Here is a 15395-nt window from a genome sequence, read left to right on the forward strand (position 1 = left end):
TGCTCCAAGAGCCATGTTATTTATCAAAAAACAAAAAAGCAAATCCAAAACAAAACCCAAAATACTTGATTCCTGGAATACAGTCAAAGATATTTCAATGAAAAGTTAAACATTTTCTCCTTACACTGCAGACTGAATCAAAATTCACAATCTAATGGGAATGACTTTGGTTGTCTCACCTCAGCCACCATTCCACAACACTACATAACGTGACGGTACTGATTAATAGATCAGGACAGTTTGATCCTGTGTTAAAATGGAATGACTGTAGAGAGAAGGTAGAAAATGACTCAACCTGCAGCTCAGGATGCCTGTCTTCAGTTCCCAGTGCTACACTTGTGCTGTTGCCTGGCCCTGGACAAATGACTTCAACTATTTGCATTTCAGTAATGACAGTGTTTCATTCTCTTGAGACCTAAGAATATAAAGCACTATATCAAAGTGAGGTACAATTGGTACTTATAGTTGATACACACTGTAAGTGGTTCTTTCTATTTTTTTCTGGTTGTAAGAACTGGTAAGTGACATTCCAGTTGATCTGCAGCCAGAGAGACAGCCAATACTAATGACTTTCTGTCAAAGCCTTGAAATTAAATAATAATGAAAGAGTTAACAAAACACTATTTTTGTATGTTCTTCCAAGGAACAATATGAAGACAAAGTTCTGATTAATTAGTGCATTTTTTAAAAAGAACATCTCTTTTGGCATCCTACTCCAATGTACGACTGCCATTGGGGAGGGCAGGGAACAGCTGTTTTCCATGAGAAATTCTAGCTTGTCTCTGTGGGTGAGTATTTCTATTTGTGATGTACCCTCCTTAGTGCCAGACCACTAATTTTTAGTAATGCAGGCTCTGTCTTTGAGGCACAAAAAGGGTGAAGTGTAATAATTTGGAGGTTGAAAATTCACTGCTTGATGCCTCCTGTAGTAAATTTGACCCTGGAATATTAAGGGGTGTTAAATAAATTGGACAAAGAGGTGTTTGGGGAGTAAAAGTGCCAGACACACTGCCATGAATGAGCAATTAGATGTTCACGAACCAGCTTATCACAAATTACATGCCTACAATATCTATTACTGTAATGACCTTGAGAGTTGACTCATATTCTCCCTTAACCTAATGAGCATGCTGAGTATAATCAATTACGTCTGCAATTAAAATTATAATTTGTCTAACAAACTCTTCTTTGCTTTCAGACAGTTTTTAACAAAGCCTGTTACATACTGGTAAAAGATAAATATTAATTTTCTGTTGTGTTCTCATTTTTTCACTTACTCTGTGGCTAATTTATTAAATCATATTACCTCTCTCCATTATTTTTTTAGGTTTTCAGCAAAATTTAGTTAAGTTTCAGTCCTGAATGTCATGGGATAATTGTAACATTTAACAGTAATTTATCATTTCCCAATAGGGTTTGCAACCTGTCTTTGCCTGCCTATTGAAATTTGTTTGTATGTTCCACTCAACAGTTACTGCAAATATGCTGCCTTTCAGTTCTATACACACATATCCTGTGTTACTGGAGTGACCAGAAGATATTCTGCTGAATAGAGCTGACATCTGTTTGCCAGCCTGGACCTGCTGAGGTCAAGTCAACCCAATGTAAGCAAAACACAGCCCTAACCATTAAGGAACAGGACGTCATTCATTGCAATCTGCTGCTAATTATAGAGTCAACCAGGCAGGCAACTACAGAACAACTTTTTTGCTTATGTATCCAGGTGTTCAACAAACACTTTGAAAGATTCATATAGAAATTCAACATGTTAATCGTAAGAAAACGGAAAGAACTGGAAGAGGGGTTTAAAAATAATTCCACGAGTTTTATGTAATGAACAAACAAAGGAAACCCTTCCAGTTCTCAAGAAAGGACAACCTTGGCTCTTCTGATGTACAACTGGTTCAAAGTCGCCGGAGTGCTGAATCCCTGCACTGAGCTCAGAGAGTTTTGAGTGAAGCCATGTATCTCTAAAGAGTCACTCTGCGCTGCCAGGGCTGTTACTGCGCATTCTGCACCCGCTGGCAGGCAGTCATCGCAGCAAGGGGAGGGAGTGCTGGGCTGGCTCTGCACCACAAAAGCAGCAGCTTGGCTTCAGGCAAGCGAAGGCCAGGATTTGTAACTGCAAGCCTAAGTTTTCAGGGAATCGCCCAAAGATGCTTCATCAAATCAAGCCAACCTAGAAGAGTGCTCTGCCCAAGGTATTGTGCTCTACTAAATCCTACCGCTAGCCTAGCTGCGGTGAGCTAGCTCAGCGACGGCGTGTTCCCCAGCACAACGGCAATGAAACGCATGCCCAGGTCCATACAGATGTGCAGGCTCCTGCGCAGGTAGGCTCAGCGCTTCCTACAACTGAACAAGCAATCTGCCTCCCTGCTTCAATCTGCTGCCAGGCAAGCCCAGCAAATGCAAGGAAAACACAGCCCTAACCCTTAATGAACAAGATGCCATTGCTCGTCCTGCAATCTGCCATTAATTATAGAGCCAAGCAGGTAGGCAACACCTGACCCACAGATGCTGTCAGGGCGTTGCTGTGGCACGGTGCTGTGCTGAGGAATTACACCCAAGGAGTTTTCTCGCCTGGGACAGCAGTGTTTTGGCATGCAGCATTTTTCATGCAGAAGGGAATTAGCTGACAGACTCATTTCCTGCTCCCACGATCTGCTCTTAAAACTCCCAATTAAGTGAAAGTATGTCAAACTGAAGAGCTTTATTTACTTACTTTCCTTCTCCAACATGCCTTTTTCCCAGGACTTTCACATACTTAATGCTCTTTATGAAATATTGATGTCTACCTCAGAAAAGAGGAATGATGAAGCTGTTATTTATATTAAATTAATTAAGTTTCCCACAGAAATGAATTTTATATGCTCTGGATTTTGGATCTTCACAATGTACTACACCTGGATGGGTCCTGGAGGGTGACTGACTGCTGTGGAATACAGCTAAAAGCACATGAAATGGAAAAAAAAGGCCCCTTCAGGCACAGAAATACCCATGAGTCACTTATCTGAAATGTTACAGATAATGAATAAACTATCCTATATTTTGTATTTATTTTTGTCAACAAAATCTAATCAAAGTTCATTTTTTTTAGAAACTCAATAGTTACACTAAATTAGATTACATAGAAAATTAAATCATAAATCCATGTAACTAGGCCCTGCCTCCATCTCTGTTGCTCCAAAACACAACTTTGCCCTCTTGAGCACCTCATTTAATTCTAAGAGGCTGAGCTTCCAAACTAGTTATGGATTTGATCATTTAATAACATGAAACAAGTAATTGTGTGGGGGAAAATTTATTATTTAATTAGGCTTTACTGGTAATCAATAGCAATCTATTCATTAATTTGCATATCCCTTGTTTTTAATGTGTGCCCACAAATTCTGATTTTTTTAAATTTATGAACCTTCTTTCTTCACTATGCAAAAGGAGGTGCTCAAACTGTAGATATTATGTAGAACAAATAATTGAGCAGCAGGAATGCATGTATGCCCTATAGAACTGACTGCAGGACAAGATTTAATACTGAAAACAAGGAAAAGAAATAAAACAACTAGCCTATTCTCCCCAGGATGCATGCATAATTCTCATTAATGTTAATGAAAGATACTAAACGTATATGCACTGAGGGGAGTTTATTAGAACTTAATAAATTCTGGTATTTTTCCTTTTTTTTTTTTTTTTTTACTTGATAGTTACTAAAAGAATTAACTTATACAGGTGAAGTGGAAGATATTTAAAGATAAAAATAAAACCACTATCTCAAATTATACTTCATAGGTTATTTTCTCAAAAAGCTGTTTTGCATTCAGAATTACTAGATTCACACATATGACTAATAATTGTAGGCTTAAATGATAAACTATATGAAATCAAAGAGTTACTATAGAAATGGCAAAAGCTCAACTGATTTAGTCCACATATTTTCATAAGTGAACTGAACCATTTATACCAGAGAATACTCTAGTCCCTGACACCAAGGTTGGTCTACTTACATGGGACTCAGAGAATCGAAGACAGATTACAGATTCATATTCTGCTAGATCATAATTCTAAATTAGGGTGCCCTCACTAAAAGGCCAGAGATTACTCATTTGCAGAAAAAAGCATCCACTAAGTATAGTGAGAACTGATGCACTCTTCAATCTGGGCAGACCAACTACCTGCTCATGGTAATTTCTCACTAGCTGAGGTGTGCTGGAAGGCCAGGTGAGAAAACATCACAGTATTATTGTCTTTTCTATAGCTTCTCAATGGAGAACTCATAATGCTTATTCACAGATCCATCAAAAAAGAAAGAAAGAAAGAAAAGCAGAAAAAATAAAGTGCTACCTCTGGGCATTGTCTTTACTTCAAATACTAAAAACTAGAGTTGAAATCAGACAGAGAAATTCAGCATTCATGAAATCAGATGGAGGAATTCAGCATTTCAGACTTTAACATCTTTACAAGCAAGATCAAGACAATCATTCACATGAGCACTTTCCATCTGGTCTGGTTTATTTTCTTCCAGCCTCTCACAGGGAGAATTTGGATCAGTGATGCCAGGCAGACAGCATGAAATGAAGATTTTCATGGTAGCAATGAAGGAGGTAAATCACAAAAGTATAAATGGGAAAAAAGAAAATGGTTTGATTTTTCAGAGATAATAATTTAGGAGATTACCAAAGGAGGAACCATTTTTCTCCTTCCAAAGACCTGAGCAATCTAGCAAACATCGTATGCCTTTCCAATCTTCTGCCTTTACCACAGCCTATAGCTTTCCCCTGCTCCTGGCTGCAGAGCCTTGCTCTGAAGTGTTACAGGGTGGAATTTATTTGGAGGAGATGTGTGCATGGACACACCACACTTCGCATGGGTCCTTGCATATGGGCGCGGGCAGAAACCAATTTGTACTGACTGTATATGTCATTCTAAGTCCAGAAGCAGAGGCAGCCTCTTAGCCCAGACCCAAGCCCATACTAATAAATTCAGTCTGTTTGACCTGTTCATGTAGACATAACCTCAGTAGGTTTCATCCATGATGAAAAACTAACTAGTTTTTCGGGGTTCTCTACTTGGGCATGCTGTCCCTCTCCCTGGGACTGCCATAGCGAAGGATCCCTTCTGCACCCTGCACAAAGCCAAGCCCCAGGTCATGGGATAAGGGATGGGAGACAGAAAAGCTCAGGACAGAAGCAAGACATGGTGTAAACGTAAAACTTGGGGTACAACAAAATGTCACGGATACAGGTGAGCTCTCCCGGCAGTCAGAGCAGGGCAGTGCCCTGTGACTTTGCCCTGCATCTGAAGGACAGAGCTATTATCAACCCAGGCTCTTCATCTGCTCAACAAAACAGGAATAATGTCTTGGCCCTTCTTTAAATCACTTTTGCCGCAACAATTTGGTTGGTAAAATTGAATTACCAGCCTGCTGCACCTAGCAAGAGACTGAGAACTCCTGAGAAGGACCGAGGCATCTCAGACTCCTGGAAAAGGCAATCTGTGATGCAGAAGAAAAATGTGTGTGGAGACCACATGGTGAAAAAGTAAGCTTCAGGATGAATTTTAGTCAACTGGCTAATTATTACAGGTGAATTTAGCTCTCTGAAAGTGAACAGTTTATCTCCAAAGTAGGTAACTGTGTTAAAGCAGGGAATCTAAGCTTCTCTCCTCAAATCTTCGTTCTGTAATCTCAGTTAAGGGGACAGTGTAATGCTAAAAATATTCATTTTATGTTTTCCCCAACTTATGTCAATTGTGGCATCATTCCTAGAAATTTGAAATATTAATATGCAAAAAGAAATTTAAAAATACCCAGAAATGCTTTTATTTACAGAATTCACTATTTGGAAGTTGCAATTCTAATTTTTTTCCTTCAAAATCAGGGGGCTGCAGAGTGTTTATGCATTGAAAGAAAATCATGAGCAGCAGCAGCTAATTCAGACACCGAATAGTTTATTTAAAAAAATCTTAATCGTGACTGGCAAATTTATCTATTAGTCAAACAGGGAATTTCTCTCCAGAAAAGGCCTGTAAATCTGCTGAACTGCATCCACAGATGCCGATTTCTTTTATGTGATCCAAAACTGAGGACAAACCTATCAACCTGATTTTACCAGGTAACTGCAGACATTTAAGTAAGAATCAGGCTTTGTTTCATGATTATTCCTTTCCCTTTTTAAAGATACATCCCTTAGCATTTTGTAGGTGTATGTGTATACAATCTGTCTAGAGATACTGGCATTCAGATTTCTGCAAAAGGGAAGATTTAGAGTGTTTCTCTAGCTCTTCAGGGAGTGCTACACCTCACTTGCCTAAAAAAGAACCACAGTGCAAACAGCAGAGCATTGCTCAATAGCTGTCACTGAAACAATAAAACAGAAAACAGCACAGCAGTGTGGAGTCATAGACCTCTGAAACACACAACTAGCCAAGATACTGCCTTGTGGAGTCACCACGTGAGCAGCACTGCATAAGCTTCAGGTTTTTACTCCCATCAGTACAAGCAAGTGAAAGGAAAATGTAAAATGGTGAGCACCACACAAGAGGTGTGCTGGCATCCATTCTCGTTCAACCTCAGAAACTGCTATTCCAGCAATATTTTCCATCACTAGTCAGCGTGGGCTTTTCCTACTGCTAACCAAATGAGGAGGGGCCATTTGATAAAGTTCCCAGAGACTGGACTTTAAAGGCATATTTCAAATTCTTTCAAACTCCAGCTTAGCTTTACAGAATGAGTAGTAACCCTATGTGTTAGTGGCCTTGCCGAGGACACTCAAGCAGCTTTCAGGAGGGATGAGGGAAATGAGGCTTGAGAGAGGGGTTTAGCTTTGTATTGCAGGAAGCTCTTGGCTTTTCCAGCCTGGTTTGCAATGAGCATGATACAAAAAATTGCAGTATCCAGAATGATTGACTTTTTTTTTTTTTTTTTAAACACTAAAAATATTACATAATCTTCACCCTGTCATCCTGTCTGGAGCTTGCTGAACAAGTTTTATTCTATTATTTTAACCTTAGTTTTCCATTTCTAAATCATTTCAAGCAGAGGCTTTTCTTTCACTGAAAGAAAGTCCTACATGGGATAACATGGTGTTGCCAGAACAGACTAAAATGCACAGACTAGATCTTGTATTTCAGATGTGCTTAGAATTTCAATAGGTTACAGGACAGTGTAACCGCCTACTCTTTCATGTGATAAAGGAACATAGGGCTAGGAAAGGCCTCCATTCCCTTGTTATCACATGTGAAAACATTACATGCACTCTTTCCCTATTGACATTTTTAAGCAACAAACTCATTCCAGCTCTGCAGGCTCTCTGGGGAGCTGCAGGGACAGCTTTACGTAGACAGCTCTTTCATTTTCTGAAGGGGAGGTGACTTTTAGGGGGGAAAAGAAAAAAAAAAAAAAGGAAAAAAGGTATGGAGCCAATTGAACATTTTCTTTATTATTGCATTGATAAGGCAGTGAGGGCTCTAATAAATGGGTTCCCTTTGTCTGGCTGAAATTGGGTCATTAACACAAGCAAAGCAGCACTGTGATTCTGCCCTTCCCTAGGAGACTCCGGATGTCACAGCATCCAGCCAGACGGCTGAGGCACCAAAGTTTAACACAGATCAGTCAACTGAAAATGCCTTGGGGCAAGAACACCCAATAAACTCAACCACAAAACAGTTTAAGTGTGGGTAAATGCCTGCTTACAGAAGGCATATGTTGGCATGAAGAAGTCTGTTTTGCACATGACCCTTTGACATCCCTTCTAATCTGTGGTCAGCATAAGATATAATTTTATGGTGGATCTTTGGAAGAAGCAAAAGCATTACGTGGTAGGCAAGAACACAAAGACAAACGTGCAAAATCACCTGAGGTCAGAGCACTGGCACACAATACTCTGTTACAAAGCATTATATTAATTTTTAGAAAGAGTAAGTCAGAAACCTATTAAACTGAAATCTAGCTTTGCAACACTTGCTTAATAAACAATTTTCATCTACTACAAAACACAGAACAGTATCAAGTTGTATATCTGAATTAAACAGGAATACTTTTGCACATTTCTTGGTGAGTTACATTCTAGTTGAAAGCAATGTTTTGTAACAAAAAAAAAAAAAAAAAGAAAGCATTCCCTGTTAAACGAAGAGGTTTATAAGAGACAAGCTTGACAAAGAGAAAAAGTATTATGGATGAGATGGAGCTTGAAAAGAAATTCATACACTAACCACACCAAAATTAATCAGACAGCCTTGACTGTGGTATTAATGATTTTAGAACTCATGCATTGTCTGGGATTTCTAGAGGTTTTGCATTTACAGTACAATAGGGTAGTTGTAGGACCTGTACTCAAGAGTGGCATTTGATTGATTGTACATACTCTGAGACAGAGAATGATTTAAATGCAAAACATATTGCTGTAACATGGGAACAAAGAAGTGAAAGATACTTTCTAATTAAAACATAGGATTGTTGATCCTAATCTCAGTTGTTGTGGGACAAATGAAGAGTAGCATGTAGAGCAATTCATGGATTTCTCAACATTCCTCCCCATATTGTGTTTTTTGTCACAAAATGCCAATTCAGTAAAACAGAAATAATTTTCAAAAGAGGCTTTGTTTTCATAAAGAAAAAGTTTTTGTTGTCAAAATACCCTGTTATAACATTTTCAGAGGAAAACTTTTCTACCTTTCTGATAGGAATACTTTCTCATCTTGAAATGTAACTCTGTTTATAGAAAAAAAAATTTAAAAAATTGAAGAGCTTTCAAGCTTTCAAATAAACCCTTCTGAATGATTTGTTCAAGATTCTTCTGTCATAAAAATTGTAAATATCTGAACACGTACCAGGAAACAAACAAAAAAAAAGTATATTTAAAATGTTTTTGTCAAAGCAGGAGCAGGCTCTCCTGGAGCTGCACAGAAGGGCAGAATGTGGGGAGCCCTGGCAGTGTTTAACCCTTCACTGCAGTAATCGGTCAGGTCACTGTGGGCAGCATGCAGTGTCCCAGCACAAGCAGGGCTCCGTGGGGTGACCGCTCGCATTCCACCTGGACTGGCTGCTGGCACAGCCACCCACAGCTCCAGCCTCTTGCCGGGCTTGCAGGGCTCTGCTGACACACGACGTGGCTGCTGGGGACTGCGACAGGCACATCCATGCTCCATTGGACATTCCTGAACGTGCACACACCCTTCATGTTATGCACAGGCAAGTACCTTTCCAGGCATTACTTGCAGTTTAGCTCTGACCCATTGATCTTTGGAAAAACAAAAAAGGCAGCGACCAGCGCTCTGCGGGTCTGCTGCTGAAGGGGATCACGCCCAGCAAGGAAAGAGCTAGATGCTGGATGTGGCCAACAGAGCTGCATGACTTCTAATCTCAGTACACTAAGGCAATTTAAACAAGCATTTGAGCCCACTTACTTGCTTATTATAGTTTAATTTAGACAGTGTCAATAACTCTGACTAGCTCTGGGGGTATTTTTGGAATTAAACTACCTAAAGAGAATATTCATCTAAGAAATCCATATGGCAGGAAAGAAGGGTAGAATTGCTAGCATGGAATAATAAAATCTTCCTTCTCATTACCATTCTTCAACTTATATGTTTTGAAATTTCTTTTACTTTCCTCATTTATAGTTGCAGATTTTTAACCCTGTTTTGTTTTGTTTTTCTTTCTCTACATTGTAGTCCATACAGACTATTCTGTGTTTGTCCAGAGACAGAGAATGATATTAAAAGTCAGGGGTACAGCATGTCATGACATTCACTACTGGAAATTCAAAATCATCCAGATTCAGAACCATCATAATTCACTGCTAAAGAGAATCTTTCAAAAATTTCTGTCCCCATCCCTTCAGGGTACTTCACAACCTGATATTTCTGGATCAGACTTCATTATCCAGGTCATCATTTCAATTTATCAGTGCCTTGGAGCCTTTGGTATTCTCAGCTAGGATGGTGTCATGTCCATCAATCACTAGGCTGTTTCCACATTCCCAATTTTCTTTCATCTCCTTCAGTGTTCAAAAAACCTCTAGAACTTTACATGGGTGCATACTGGGCAGAGACACCTCTTACTTTTGTCAACTGTTACCATGTTTTCAGTACAGAAACTGATCTGTACAAATTATGGGGGCCTTAAGAACTGTTTTCATTCTAGGTTATGCTTATTATTGTTTGTATTAAGGGAGGGTTTACAGATCCACCAGTGCCTCTTTGGACTATAAGCATCACAAACAAAAAAGCAGTATGATGCTTTTCCTGGGAAGCTTATAGCTCAATCAAACCCTAAATGTTACATGTAATGAACAGGAGTAAGGACATGACAAAGCAGAGGAAGTTTGGACTCTAGGGCTATACCCATTGACTGCATCATAAAAAACATAGGTCTGGCCAAGGGACTGAAAGGAGAATTAGACCAGCACAAGGCAGATTTTGAAAAGGGCCTCAAAGAAAAGGGCAAAAATTATTATTCAGAGCGAATAGAAACCTTTAAGGGCAAACTATCTGGATGCCCCTGCTGCTTCCCTGTCTCTGTAAGGGGCAGTATAATCCTAGCTTTGAAAATACACACTACTAACATCCCACCAAAATCCACCCCAATCTAAGTATAGTACCAAAATAGAAAGAAAATTATGAGCTCAAAACAGACATAGCAGCCCTGAGACTACTGAATTTGCTGTACCAATTACCTATCTGCAACATTACATATTCTCCAACCAAATACTATTAGTGTGGTTCTCAAAGCAATTCAAAGAGACTGCTGTATTTCATCAAATCATTTTTGGACATCTCACAAACTTTCAAGAGAATCATTGTTCTTAAGAGTAAAGCAAATAAGACCATTTTTCAGTACAATCTGTTTTTTAAAAACTTGTTTCTTTCTTCCATGTTTTTTCCACTTGAATTTTTATATTTGTTTAGAGGTAAGAAAAATCTTTGCATTTCTCAAACGCCAGCTTTTTTTTGTTCTTTTAAGAGAGCAAAAGGTGGTTTCCAATACTCCATTAAACAAGGACTCGCATCTGCCAAGTCTGCAGGGAAAGCAGGCTGAGGCATCAAAAGTATTGCAGTTAGTGAATTTAATCCTTCTGATGCAATCAGTCTGCAATGTGATCTGATTAAATTTAAAGACTCAAACCTGAAGTCCAGTACTCCAGGTCCAGAGATAAGTAGACAAATAGTATGAAAGAGCAGTCTGCTGTGGGCTTAAATAAAACCTAGACTCCACAGTTCAGGTTAAGATTTCTAAAGAATGCAAGCCAGGTGAATTGATTTAATGCAGCATTAAAAAAACATCAGGGAAAGAAAAACATGTACATCAAAAAATAATCGTGAGACAATCTTCTCAGTGTAAAATAATTAGTGGAATGTGTGACATATAAAATAAATTTCTGCACATATACCCACACTGCCACCATCAGCCTCGCATTCTCATTTATTTAGGTGAACCTGTAATTGGCAAACAGGCACTTACTCATGCATAACAGTGGAGGTGCTGAGCTGCTGGAGACTTTGACACCGCTGCAAAATAGAGTTTGTGTTCATATGTGTTTGTGCAATGGACACTTACTGTGCAATATTATCTTGTCTCTACAGATAAATTAGTTGCATCATGCTCCTGCCAGCTTGATTTGTTTAGCCTTTACAGAGAACAGAGTACATGGGGTTTCTTGTGATTGAATCTCACGTAAAAGGTAAACCTGAGAGTTTATTCTACACTATGCTATACATCCACCAAGGCAGCTAGAGCATTTGCTGACTAGATGTTGAAAAGAAGGCTATAAAATATACCGGGGAAATCTTGAAACGTCACTCACTTGACATAGCAATAAGAGCCCTGCATTAAGATGCAGAGCTGATTTCCCTGATCCATGAAATTGCCTGAATATTTAAAGCATTCTCAAACAGAACCAGCAGAAAACTCACCCTCCATTCCTGGCACAAGGACACCATAGGTTTTGTATTCTCCAAGAAAAACAGAGCTTAAAATTGCAGAGATAAATATTCTTTACAAGACGACCTAAACACAATTTCCTTCCTTTCTCAGGTAAGAAGATATAAGTACTCAAAATGTCTTTAATGCTGGAAGATGGTTATGCTTGCCAGCACACTGATCAGGTGCTGAGGTTCTCTGTTGTGAGTTGGTGCAAGAACCTCTTACAATAAAACACAAAGTGTGCAAGTCTGTGACCATCTCTGGAGAGGGACATTTGTCCCTCTCATAAACAGGTGACAGGACTGGAATAGGCACAATCTGTGGACAGCTATGAAAAATATTACAAAGCAATCTATTGTATTATTTTATGGTCTGAGAGCTGGGACATGGTTCAGAATTCCTTAGCAAATGTTATCTTTCTAGCTGCTAAATGGAAAGAAAAGACCCATCTACACTTCCAAAGTATTAGTGAGCTGAGGGTCATCTATAAGTTGAATTTCTTCCAAAGACCCATGCAATGCAAACAGACTGCAATAATGGGGGAATTTGAAAGGACCATAAACTTCCCTAGAACACTGTACTGCAGGCTCTGGTAGCTTAGATTCAAAGGAGGACAGTACCCACAAGAAGGAGTACAAAAGTAACAGAGCTACATGTTAGATTATAAACAGCTTCCCATTAGGTAACTAGGAAGGTTTTAGCCCAAGAGGCACCACTAAAGTATCCTGACATTGCAGTACATGGTACATCTGACTGAAACCTGCACACACCAGCAGAATGAACATGTAACATTGGCAGAAGAATTCAGAATTGATTTCTACCCAAAATCACACCAAAAGGGTAATCTCCTTTAAACCTGGTGCATGCATTGCACATATCATTTTCAGCACCTCCATAACAAAGAAAGACCTGAGACTCATACTCAAACTGAGGTTCAAGATTTTTCTTGGACATGGATCATTCCTTCTTGTTGACAAAGAATTGTTGACAGAGAATTTCCTAATTTTTTCAGATAAAATTTCTCAGTTTTTGTCTTCAGCTAGCCTTCCCATTTTGTGGTAAAGCTTTGCACTGACCAATTTAACAGCCAGTACTCATACCCTACTTCCTGTAATTCTTTTCCTACATAGCACATACAGTAGTCTATATTCATACAGGCATACAGAATTATACAAAATACAAATGGAAAGGAGTCTTGAAGCCATCTGGTATGTGACCCCATTCAAACTAAGATCAGCTACACCTAATTAGCTCCTGACATATGCTTGCCTACCCTATTGAAACAGTCCCCACAAACTCCCTTGGACATTTATTGTGATGCTTTGTTATTCTTACTATTAGAATGTTTTTCTAATGTTTAGTCTGTTCCAGAAATTTTAATTAAAAGTTCCCTTAGAAGAAGACCAGATTACTGTGCATTCTGATACATGAAGAAAAACACATACAGAAACACATGACACACTGAAATCAAGGTTCATAAATTACTTGTAGAGCACATAGGTGGTTTCTCAAACTTTCTGATTCAAAACAGTTTAAATGGAACCAGCTATTTATATATCCACCCTATTGCTCACTTTAAAGAAGATCTTGATCATAGTAATTTCCTCCCCAATTCAAGTTCTGAAAGCTCTGAGTTCTCTGAAGAAAATAGTTGCTGGCATTTTTGGATGATAAACATCCCAAAGTGATGATGATAAATTACAGCGTTGCCCAATGATGCAGAAAAGTAGAGAAACGCAAACTGCTAACCTCTGATTTATGAATACACACTCTTTATTACAGAGTCTAGGGGTTCACAGCTGTAAGAGCAGGTCATTTTCATCTCATTGCTTATTAAAAGTGCGAGAAGGAAGCACGAAGGGTGGCTACCATTTTGCAATGTATTGGATAGACTGACACTTAATGCTCTTTGTCTCCAGTACCAATACAAAATAATACAGAATTTCCTGCCTTTTTAAGGTCTACATAAGCATTTGTTACTCTTCATGATCACAGATAGGAATTTTTATGTCTAGTTTTGCTCGTTTATATTAGCAAATTTTCTTGCATTTTAATATAATCATTCCTAGAAACCTTTTCTTTACACAGAAAAATAAAATGTCTAAGATATTAAAAGAAATACTGTGATCTGCCTATTAAAACATATTGGTGTTAATGACAAAAATTACTTCGGAAAGTATTTAAACTGAGCCTTTCACCTATCAACAGGCATTCCCAGTGAAACCCACCCAATGCACTCTAAATCACGAGCTGAGGAATCTGTTTTGTCTCAGTACTTATGTAAATTGTATTACATTCCTTCATCACTCCTCAGCTTCCCAAAGCTTGGGGATTTTCTGTTTTATTCTTCTCTCTCCCTATTACCTCTCTGTTAAATATTCAAAGCAGGCAACAAAAAGGACTAGGAAAAATAAGGTCAATACAGCAAATTGGAAAGAAGTAAAGTGTTTCTATACACCATCATTTGGTTGTTACAGTTATCTTAATCAACCCAAACAGCTTCTTTGAGACATCTAATTTGATTTTACAAAGTGCTAACCCATAGCCATATTTGACTTTCCTTTGATTTCAAATGTAAAAAATAGCCTTTATCTAATGTTCAGGCATATAATCTAACTACACATGCATTTGCATTTGCATTACGAGGCAGTGAAACATGGCTGGAGAGCCATCTTGGATGTTATCTATGTTATTACTGAAGTGGAGAGTATAATCATAAATCCTTCTCTTCCCCTCCACCCCCCACCTTTTTTTCAGAAGTACACTTAAAAACTGTTTTTAAGCTTCACTGGCTCCATTACATTTGAACTTCAGTAACAAGAATGTGATATGAATATGTAGAGGGAAAGCATAGACAAAAGGTATATTTTCATAATGTGGTTCAGTTTAACTGTTCCTATAATTAGCTACAACTCATTAGGCAATAAAAAGACAAACAAAGAGATTATGAATGGAAGGGCAACATTTTCTCCATAAAACAAACAAAAAACTTAAACAGATGCCTCTTTTCTAAGGCTTTCCTTGCATAAATACACCCAGCAGCTTAGAAAAGATATTTTCATGATTGAAAATTTTTGTCTAGAAAGAAAACCTGTAAACATTATGCTGTGCAATTTCAATAAAAAGTATTTACAGCTATTGTGCACTTGGGATTTTTTGATCTCAAGGATAAAATAACGATACAGCAATGGTCTGCAGATGACTAGCTTTGATCTTTTATTAGTTCTTATAATTGTCTCTTAATTTGTATTCTGCATAATAAGCACTCACCTTCACCGTTTGTCCAGCTTCAGGGCCATCCTGTAAGCAAAGGGAGAAGTCTCGGGTTAGAGAAACTAACAAGGATCACACAAGAATTCAGAGATCTTACTCAGTAATCATTTACATCCAATTTTGGTGTATGTTAATTTAGCATATTTTCCTGGGGACTATTCAAACAAAGTTTCTGGACAAGGTGCCTTTCCATATCAGACCATGG

The 15395-nt window shown here is 38.4% G+C and overlaps 1 protein-coding gene across 7 annotated transcripts in view; it reads right to left on the bottom strand.

Annotated features, from left to right (window-relative positions):
- FHIT (fragile histidine triad diadenosine triphosphatase) overlaps nucleotides 1-15395 on the bottom strand; it is a 622267-nt gene that overhangs the window by 133151 nt on the left and 473721 nt on the right. For all 7 annotated transcript variants that reach the window (XR_012630211.1, XM_074878818.1, XM_074878821.1 and 4 more), the window contains one exon: nucleotides 15188-15217. Coding sequence is in view for 6 of the 7 variants with exons in the window: in XM_074878818.1 (XP_074734919.1) it covers nucleotides 15188-15217 (30 nt within the window). In the remaining variant the exon portion in view is untranslated. The remainder of the gene's footprint in view (nucleotides 1-15187; nucleotides 15218-15395) is intronic.

This window comes from Strix uralensis, chromosome 10 (genome assembly GCF_047716275.1).
Source record: "Strix uralensis isolate ZFMK-TIS-50842 chromosome 10, bStrUra1, whole genome shotgun sequence".
Taxonomy (NCBI): Eukaryota; Metazoa; Chordata; class Aves; order Strigiformes; family Strigidae; genus Strix; species Strix uralensis.